The sequence below is a fragment of the Nicotiana tabacum genome, chromosome 24, assembly GCF_000715075.1.
Source record: "Nicotiana tabacum cultivar K326 chromosome 24, ASM71507v2, whole genome shotgun sequence".
Lineage (NCBI taxonomy): Eukaryota > Viridiplantae > Streptophyta > Magnoliopsida > Solanales > Solanaceae > Nicotiana > Nicotiana tabacum.
In genome coordinates, this window is record NC_134103.1 from 97,527,069 (window position 1) to 97,538,216 (window position 11,148).

Here is an 11,148-nt window from a genome sequence, read left to right on the forward strand (position 1 = left end):
CTTTTTCTATTGAAAGGCGCATCGGGAAATCCACATACAAGCTGAACACATCAGCCTGGTGGAAAATCCATCCAGTCTTCCATATCAGCCGCCTCGGGCTATTTCAAAAATGCATGGAAGATCATTCAGAAAGACATCTCACAACACCGAGGGGAACAGACCTCCCAGCCAACAAGAGCCTGACCAATCATCATCATCCGGCAGGTAAGGCTCCGAGGACGTCGCCAACTCAGGTGGGGGAGAATGTCATGGGCTGCTTTCCATCATCGACCCATGACCCCTTGGACGCGCCCCGTGGCATCCCGGCAAGCCTCCCAACGCCTAGCACCACGGTCGGCCCCGTGGTCTCGGCAGCGCCAAGTGACAAGCGAGCATGCGCCTCTGTTGCCCCACCGATAATTAGTGCCAGTGCCCAGCGGCTAGCGAATGCCATCAGCGCCGTGCGCCGATAATGTCGTGCGCGCAGACCCAATGCCAAGCACCAACGCCCTGCCACTGGCAGATCCAAATAGTGTCGCGTGCGCCCACAGCAATGCGCGCGCAAACCCTGATGCTCAAGACAAAGTTGCTGCCATCGGACTTGCTTCCATAGAAGACTAAGTCCTTTTCATTGTAATTATAGAGTAGTTTTACTTCATTCATTTTCAGTGTGCTTCTACGGCTTTCTTAGGTCAACTCATGTAACTTTGGTTTATTTCTTTAAGCATTATTAAGGGGGACCAAAGCATTCAAACATTCAAGCATTCAAACAATTCTCTGTACTGGTGTCTCTACCCCCCGACACCGCATTGCATCTTGTAATAGCTTTCATCATCATCAATACAATCACCAGCTTTCATCATCAATTGCTCATTTTCCGCTGCTCAATTGCTCACGATATTGGTTTTCCCGTACGGCACTGACAATCTAGTCTAGCGTACGGCGAGGACCTCGGTTGGCGCATAGCAACCGCACTGACATCGGTTGCTTAGCCTTACGTCGCCCTTTCCAGGAACTTTAGGAAGGCGCCGCGTGACATCACGCATGCAGTCTGAGTTCTACATGGGTTCAATATTGCATGTGAACTACAGTAGGAGAGATAACATTACCAGTCAACACTACCAGATCATACGGAAGGCCAAGTTTTATGTAATCGAGGGGACATGAGGTACAATGCCCTTCTCGGAAGGCCATGGATCCACCACATTAGGGTAGTACCTTCAAATCTTCACCAAGTGTTAACATTTCTATTCCCAGGGGGGATCAAGACAATCTACGGGGAACCACCGTCCGCAAAAGAGATGTTTGCCATCAAAGAAGTGGTTCCGATATCGACGCTCACAACACCGAAGGAACCAAATCGATGTTGAGGCCAAATAGGAATTACCGATCCCGGTAACGATCCACTCAGATAAGCAAAGGACCTACAAAGACGATGATTACGGGGTTTTTTGATCTTTTATAGTCCCCGATGATTCCGATGCCACCAAATCGACGGTTGAAGATCTGGAACGGGTTGTATTAATAAAGCATTTGCCCGATCGAAAGGTATGCCTGGGCACGGGACTAACTCCCAAGCTTAGGAAAAAACTTATTTAATTTCTTATAGTTAACATAGATTATTTTTCTTGGTCCCATCTTGATATGACAGAGATCCCACCAGAAGTAACCATTCACAAATTAAGCATGGACCCAAAAATTAATTCGGTCAAACAGAAGAGGAGGTCCCAGTCCGAGGTCAAAAATGCTTTCATCAAGGACAAGGTATCTAAACTCCTAAAAATAGGGTCCATTCGAGAGGTTAAATACCCCGATTGGCTAGTACACGTAGTGGTAGTCCCTAAAAAAGAGAATAAACTAAGAATGTGTGTATATTACAAAGATTTGAATAAAGTGTCCCCCAAAGACTCTTTTCCTTTGCCCAAAATCGATCGTATGATCGATGCCATTTCCGGCCAGGAGATCCTCAGTTTTCTCGATGCCTATTTCGGGTACAACCAAATATGGATAGACCCGGATGATCAGAAAAAAACCTTTTTCATCACTAAAAATGGCACATACTGTTATAATATAACATCGTTTGGATTTAAAAACGTCGGTGTCATATACCAACGCCTAGTAAATCGGATGTTTGAAGAACAAATAGGAAAATCAATTGAAGTTTACATTGATGATATGTTGGTTAAATCCCTGCGAGCAGAGGACCATTTAAAGCATCTACAGGAAACCTTCAGTATATTGAAGAAATAAAACATGAAGCTGAATCCGAAAAATGCGCGTTTGGAGTCGGATCGGGTAAATTTCTCGGATTCATGGTATCCAACCTAGAATCGAGATCAACCAAAACAAGATCAAAGCTATTGAAGATATCACGGTAGTAGACAACGTGAAGGTCATGTAAAGGCTAACCAGGCGCATTGCCGCCCTGGGGCGATTCATCTCGAGATCCTCCGATAAGAGTCACCAATATTTCTCATTGTTGAAGAAGAAAAACAACTTCACATGGACCCTGGAATGCCAACGGGTCTTGGAAGAACTTAAGCGGTATTTATCGAGCCCGCCACTTCTCCACACACCGAGGACAAACGAACAATTGTACTTGTATTTGGTAGTATCGGAGATGGCAGTAAGTGGAGTCCTAGTCCGGAAAGAACAAGGTACGCAATTTTCGATTTATTATGTTAGCTGGACCTTGGGTGAGGTTGAAACTAGATATCCCCACCTGAAAAAATTGGCACTCGCTTTGCTAAATGCCTTGAGTCCGAGTTAAAAACACTCGAGGGCATAAAGCTTATTTAGCATTGTCCGGTTCTAAAGATTACCCTCGGCAAGGATATAAACTTAAAATATTTCGGGGAAAAATTATCGATAACACCGAACCCCTACAAAGCCTTAACCCAAAAGGGCGATAAGGGCAAGGTTTGTTCGAACCTTCGAACACAACCTAATTATTACATGCTAAGGCATTTCGACCTTTGTGAAAATAAATAATAAATCAAAGAAGAAATTTGAAAGCTATGAAAACCTTATATATATATATATCTCAGTTTTGTTTTTACAAAGGCGGAATAGCACCGTTACATATCATATACAAAGGCCAAATTGCCTAAACAAAAGAAAGAGTACAAAATTTGAACGGCCTAGTCTTCACCGGGGGCTGCTTCATCACCTTCGGAGTCTCCCTCACCACCAGACTCATCCGACCTTTCAGACGCCTTAGAATCCTCCTCGGGAAAAGCTAATCTCCGAGCATTGGTTTTGCATATCTTGGCATTCTCGATTTTAGTAAATATGTCGAAACTCCCTCAAAGGTCTCCCTTCGGGATTCCCACCTCGCATTCTTCACCATGTTTTTTGCCTGCTCCTAGATAGCCTCGATATCAACTTTGAACTGGGCCACTTTTTTATAAGCTTTGTTCCGGGCCGTGATAACTTCTGATTTAGCAGCCTCGGGTTCCTTGGCCAGATTCTCTTGACTAAAAACAACCAAGCTCAACTGAGATTGGAGTACCTCGATCATTTTGGCCTGAGCCAAGTTCTTCTCTTTTGCAGCCCGAAGCTGAACCTCAACAGAAGCCAACTGTGTCCGGGCAGTCTCTTTCCCCAAGGCTAAGAGATCCATATTTTTCCTCCATTCTTCGATCTCGCCTTTGACCGCATCCACCTCCCCTCGGAGCTGCTTGACCATGTCGAGTTTTTTCTGAACCTGCGGGCAAGGATCGTTAGCTACCAAGTTCGGCTCATCGTCACTAACTTCAAAAACTATTCTTACCTGCTCGACCAGGTTAGAATGTTCCCTACGAGCTGCCTCCAACTCAACCTGGGATTTTTCATTAAGGAGCTTATAAGCATCCCTCTTTTCGGCGAGCTCCCGGGTCTCGGACTCAAAACATTTTGACTCCTCCCGACATCGAAGGAAAGCCTCGTGATGAAGCACCGAGGCCTACAAACACAAAGGAAAAAAGTTATAATCATTCATGATGAAAGCTAGGTATATAATAAAGAGACATTCGAAATTACCCGATTCAGCCCATGTTAAGCTTCGTTGAATAGGCAGGGCACCTCTACCTTGTTCATTTTAATTTGATCCTCTTCGGTTACCAGGCACCGAAGATAACTGGCAATCCCCACCGGAGAAGAAAGAACCCGGGCATCCTCCGGGATAGACATATAAATTGCCCGTCTCCGAGTAGGATCAATACTCGGAGCTGGGAACTGGTTCACTAATCGTGGGCTTGAAGAAGGACTGACGGCTTCTAAGGATGATGTCTTTTTTGGTACCGATAAGTCACCCAAACCGGCAACATCCTCTGAAGCAATGGAATCTAGGTCGTCAAAAAAATTATGGAAAGAATCGGCTACTCCTTGGGCCTCGTTTATCATAGAAGTTGTAAAGAAGGCGACCCAGAAAGGTCAATCACCCCAAGCGCCTCTTTGGGTACGTTATCTTCTGACCAGGATGTGCCTGTCACATTTTATTTTTTGACCCCACTGGCTCGGGCCAAATTGATCTTGACCCTCTCGGAGACTTCGGCCACTGTTTCATCTACTACGGCCTCCACGGCTCGAGGAATTTCGGAACCGCTTCTCACGCGGGCCACTAACTCAGAATCCTCTTCTTCCTCGGACTCATCCCTCAAATGATTTAGTGAGTCTGATGAAAGTTCTCGAGCGCTGGTTTTCTTAGGTTTCTGCGCCAGTCGCTTCCTCGACCTTTTCCTTTCAGGGGCCGGGGGGCTCGAAGCTTTCCTTTTCTTCTTCTCTTTATCCTGTTTCAAAGCAGGGAGATCAGTGTGTATATCGTTATCAGTCGATGGAGGCCTCATCTCGATGTCCTTTGGTAAACCTGCAAAATGGAAATATAATGGATCAGAGACTGATGATGAAAAAATGAGATCAGATATATTATTAGGGAAAAAACCCTTACCATGATTACAAGCCTTTTATCGGCCCTTCGATAGCTCACGCCATAAACGCTCAGAGTAAGGTCTCTATGTCGCGATGCCCTCGACCCACTCTTTAAGTTCAGGAACGGGGTTCGGCATTTGGGCAACAACTGCATCACATAACATCGATGAGAAACCAAATAGAATGAAAAGAAATAAAAGGAATACCGAAGGCAAAGCTAAACTTATGTTTCATGTTCCATTTCTCAGGGAACGACATGTCCGCAGCCGAGATTAATTCCTAGGTTCTCACTTGAACAAATCTACCTAAATAGCCCTGTCTCGATCCTCGTCGATACTCAAAACAAGGTCTTGGTGGCTCGGCGTGCAAGCTTAATTAACCCTCATCGGTAAAGTCGAGAGTTGTATAGGCGCATGAGATGGTCGATGGTGAATGGACATCCCTAGACCTTGCTCACGAAGAATGGAAGCAAAATAACGATCCTCCAAAATGAAGGATGTATATGCCCGAGCATCACATCATACCTTTTGCAAAAGGCTATGATAATCGGGTCTAGAGGACCTAACGTGAAATGGTAAGTGTAAACACTCAAGAAACCCTCCACGTATGTGGTAATTGATTCTTCATGGGTAGGGACCACTATGTGTTTGCCTACCCAGTTGCAATCCTCTTTAACCTTATCAAGGATACTGTCCGTGATTGTACATATGTACCGAGGGACTGATTCGCATCGACCTGGTACCATGGGCGTGTTCTCAATTTTGAAATCAGCCACAGTAGGGCACCCAGTAGGGATGTATGATCTCAGAGGGAGTTCCTTAGTAGCAGCATGAGAAGCGTTTTCAGAAGGATTTGAAGAAGAATGTGCTTATTTTTTAGGAACAGACTTGGAAGTTTTTGCCATTTTTATAAAAAATGAAGGAAATAGATTGTTGATAAGGGGAAGCTTTGAGGTTGGAAATGAGAAAACCATAAGATGAAGAAGTTGAAGTTCTTAGAACGCAAGAATGATGTGAGCGTAAAAGTTCTAAACAAAAGGATTAAAGGGTATTTATAGGTTCCTTAAGCGGCGGCTCATCTCCCAAGGTAGCCGACCGTCAATTGACATACATTTAATGTCTCGAAGACTGGAGTGACGGGACGTTTTCAATATCCTTATGTCATGTACTCGACATCAAGATTTATCGAAGTAAGGACCAAGGGTTCATATCGTTTTTAATCGCTTACTCTCCGAAAAATGAGGGGACTATCTGTATGCGGGTAGAACCAAGCTCTATGCTTGATCGAGGTATCTAGAACAATAGGTCAAGGCTCGGCACCTGCGTAAGAGATCGAAGTTACAGATGTGACTGAGCTCGATATCGAGGATCAAAGTTCGAACGAGACCATCAGATTTGCCCTCGAATTTATCGGGGCACGACCGACCCCGCTTCTAACGGCCTCGAACAAAAGCTTTACCCACTCACACGACAAGTATCTGTGATTCTCGCCATGACCAATCATTATGAGGAAAATTATGGGATTAAGTAAAAAAGGGAGCCAAGGTCTACATAATTCCTTATAAAATAATGTCTTAAAGGTTTCATCTCCCGGTATATATAAAGAAAATAGAGTAATTCATGGAGGACATGGTAACATACTTAAAAGAACAACATACTATCTTCTCAGCTTTGTTCATATTGTTTTGGCTTCAATAATATTCCGGAAATATCTCTCCTAAATTCGAATGAAGTTAATCCTACGAGGCTTAAGTTATTCAATCTGCATGGTTTGAGTTTATTTTTCTGCTTAGTTTTCCGTATTAACCCTGGTTTTCCGCTTTGTATCAAATTGGATCACGTATCCTTAAAACCGCGTATAAATTCAATTGTTATCCGATTTTTTGGGTAAAATAATTATATTATTATCTTTTATGTAAATATTATTTTCTTATTTCTATTAAAGAAATTCTATCTTTTTTTCTTTTTTACATATTCATCACATATAATTTATATTCCTTTCTTATATAACCATTTAATATAAAATTATTTTATACCATAAATTTTTAAATAATATAATTTGTAAGCAAATATTATAAATTATATATAGTAACAGATAATTCAAATAAAAGTGAAATCATTGGTGTATCTCGAAATGACATAGAACCCCACTAAGTTATTATGATATTTACCGTAGTTTCAATTTTTATGTATTTTAATTTAATGTATTTTCAATTTTAATGTATTTTCATTTAATGCATTTTCAATTTTTACTTTTTAATTTTAACAAAATATAATATTTTATATTCGCACCTTTCAATTTTAGCAACATCTAATATTTTCTATGTGCAAAATGAGCATCTTTGAGATAATTATATATTTTGTGTACAATTATAACTTATAATAAAATTAACTTACAATTTTACATAAAAATAATAAATGCATGAAAATTAATTTATCAAAATGATACGGCAAAGTTAAGATGTAAAATTAATAATATAAATATATTACATAAACATAATTAGGTATATATAAAGAGAAAAATTAAAAGAGTTAAATAATAAAAATAATAATAAATTAACAGGGAATAGTAATGGAGGATTTGGAGTGACACTATTCATCCCCCATTTTGCAGCCAAGAATCGGGGAGCATTGGAGCCAAATTTCTCCAAAAACTGATTCCATTATGGCAAAATGCAGCACCGTTGGAGATGGCCTAAGCCTTACAAATTTAAGCGATTACATCGAGAACCTTTAGGGAAATAAGCCCTATGGATTTTTATAATGTTGAAATTAAGAGGTGTTTGGATTGGCTTCAAAGCTGGTCAAACCAGCTTAAAAGCACATTTTGTCTTGTTCCAGTGTTTGGCAAACCTAAAAACAACTTTTAAGCCAAATACTTTTAAGTTGAATTAAGCCAAAAGCCACAAGCTTGGTATATCCAACTTATTGCTTTTTCACTTAACCAAATAATTAACCTTATTATCCATCCTTTTTTTTATATAAATTACAAAATACCCTTACTTTATTAATTAAGTCATAACGTCATTTTTTTTCCATCTCCCATTCTGAGGTTGCAGGTATCTTTCTTCACATTATTATAATAAATAAGTAGCTTTATTTTTTCTGTTATAAGTAATTAATAAGACCCTTAATTACCTGACATTAGACAAATGTGAGAACTAGCCGAGGAAAAAAGAAAGAAACGATGCAAAAGGCTGAGGCATTAGTTTTATTGGCATTAATTCGTTTTTTTCATTTCACTCTAGAAATAAATAGTTTTATTTTTTAGTTGAATATTCAGAACTAAAGCATGTTACAATTCTATTGGAATTCAGTTTATATTTATTAAAAATAATCTTATTTGATTAATTTAATTTAGAGTTAATTAAGACATAAATTAGTTCGTATTTGAGTTAATTTTACATTAAGGATGTCGTAGTAATAAGCTTATTTTTAGTGTTAACAGCTTTACGAATATTTCGGTCATTTTAACAGAAAAAGTGTTTACTTGCACTTGTTTATCAAACACTTCAACAACTTTTTTCAGCTTCAGCACTATTATCCAAACACATAATTACTTATTTAGAGGGTGTTTGGCTAAGCTTATAAGCTGGTTAAACTGATTTATAAGCACTTTTTGGCTTACCTACGCATTTGATAAATACCCAAAATGCTTATAAGCCAAGTGCTTATAAGTTAAAATCAGCCATAAGTCATAAGTTGGTTACCCCCAACTTATGGCTTTTTAGCTTATAAACACTTTTAGATTGACTGTTTGACCAAGGCTTTTACTAGTTTATCCTTAATAATATTTTCTAATTTACAAAATATTTTTTACAAAATCAATTTTCTAACTTTCTTTTCATTCCATATTCATTGTTCATCTTTTTCTTTACAAAGAAATATTTTAATTTATAACCTTTTGTAAAGTTTTTAAGGATATTTTAGTCATTTTAATAAAAGAACAACTTATCAACACTTTTCTACCAAACACATCAACTATTATTAGTTTCAGCACGTCTATCCAAACACGTAAATACTTATTTAAAAAATCAGTTTCAACACTTAAAAATAATTTTCAGCACTTCAAGCTTATCAGCTATTTACAATCAGCTAATCCAAACGGGCTCTTAGAAAACAAGCAAAAGTGCTTTTAAGCACTTGTTCTTAAAAATCACTTTTTTAAGCCAATCCAAACAGGCTCTAAGAAATTATTTTTTAAGATCTCTTATGTGTAAAATTAAAATTTTCATGTGTAAAAGTGAAAATTACGCGACACGTCAAACATATACACTATATTTACCATCTGTAGCTATACTTTCAGCAAATTTACCATTCATAGTTATATTTGAATTTTATAACAAATTCATCAAACGAGAGATTAATTATTTTGAACTGAAATAAGAGAGCAACAAGCTCTCGTAGCTTAGTTGGTTAGAGCGTCCGCTTAGTTAGCGGATGTCTTGAGTTTCTATATTTTTGTATTTCGTCTTAGTTGTATTCGTTGCGTGTTTAAATACAGTCGATACGGGTTGTATCCTTTGTATACATCCTTGTATACAGTCGATGTTACACTTGATACATGTTATGTTTGTTGCGCGAACGAATATAGTTGATACATGTTGTATTCGTAATACAATTGACACAAGTTATATTCGTTGCACGTTTGAATACAAGCGATATAAATTAGTAATAATTGAACAATTACTATGAATAATAATTAGGGAAATTATGATTTTAAAAAAACAAAAAATAAGTTGCCCCGAACATTACAATGGAGTAACAAAAACTAAAAATAAATTTGTAACGGTCCATCAGACCATTTGCCCCGACATATAGAACATCTAATCATAATTTTAAGAAGTATTGATAATTTAAAGTTTTGGAGATGTAGCACCTGATTTCGTAATGCAGATTGGTTTAACCTTTTACAGAGCAAGTCAATTTTAACGGCGATACTAAAATTACTGTGTGCACAAATAGTGCACAAACTATTCCTGTATAGGTTTATCTCCACCAGCTTATGGTGTAAACGTGGCAAAACAAACTCCACAGCATACTTCCCTGATCTGCCGCCACTCATTTTGCAGCAAACAAAACCCCTTTCCCAAGTCTTCTGATCGTCTCTTTCCGAATTCCCACATGAAACTTCCTCTTTTCTTCCCTTATATGTAACAATTCACAGCCCCCATTTACTATCAAAACATTCTCAAATTCCATTTTCAATAACTAATTTCCCATTCCATCACAAAAATGGGCATGATTTTGGGTAAGATCTGTGTGGAAACACCAAAATACGAGTTGATTCAATCTACAGCTGACTACGAAATCCGCAAATACCCAGCATCTGTTATAGCACAAGTCACATATGATCCAACCCAGTTCAAAGGAAACAAAGACGGTGGGTTTATGCTATTAGCCAATTACATCGGCGCACTTGGCAATCCTCAAAACGCTAAGCCTGAAACAATCGCCATGACAGCTCCTGTAATCACCAAATCGTCCGAAAAAATCGCGATGACTGCACCAGTAGTGACTAAGAGTGGTGATGGAGAGAGCAATATGGTGACGATGCAGTTTATTTTACCTGCAAAGTATACAAAAGCTGAAGAGGCACCTAAGCCGTTGGATGAGAGAGTGATGATTAAAGAAGAAGGTGAAAGGAAGTTTGGTGTGGTGCAGTTTAGTGGGACTGCAAGTGATAAAGCGGTAAAAGAGAAAGTGGAGAATTTAAGGAAATGTTTAGAGAGAGATGGGTATAAGATAATTGGTGATTATGAGTTGGCTAGGTATAATCCTCCTTGGACAATTCCTCCATTTAAGACCAATGAAGTTATGATTCCAGTTGAGTGAGCTGAAAATGGTGTAGTAAAGAAAAACATGAGACTGCTGTGAAGCTAGCTCGTGACATGAACCTACTTTATCTGGTGTTTATTATTGAATTGTGTATTTCTTGTTTATATGTTTACGCTGTTGACAATGTCTTTGCATACACTAGTGTCAATTATTCATAGTTATAATTAGCACATATTTTGTCTTATTTTTATACTTTGCCATAGTAAAGCAGTAAAACTGATGCAGTTTTGCAAGCATCTAATGTGGTAAGTCCTTATTCTGATCTATATTTTCACTTCAAACTCCGCTCACCAGTGTGAAGTGATGCACAAAATATTTTGTATTCACGCAGGGTCGGGTAAGGGCCGCACCTCAAAGGTCTGATGTAGATAGTCTATCCTAATCTCAGCATTAGTGACTGCTTTCACGACTCGAACCTATTGGT

The 11,148-nt window shown here is 38.9% G+C and overlaps 1 protein-coding gene across 1 annotated transcript; it reads left to right on the top strand.

The window, feature by feature from the left end:
* The first annotated feature begins 9,908 nt into the window (after window positions 1-9,908).
* On the top strand, window positions 9,909-10,905 carry LOC107802215 (heme-binding-like protein At3g10130, chloroplastic). The gene has a single exon (XM_016625669.2). The coding sequence runs from the start codon at window positions 10,122-10,124 to the stop codon at window positions 10,719-10,721; it is 600 nt and encodes a 199-aa protein (XP_016481155.2). The 5' UTR covers window positions 9,909-10,121; the 3' UTR covers window positions 10,722-10,905.
* Window positions 10,906-11,148: the final 243 nt, after the last annotated feature.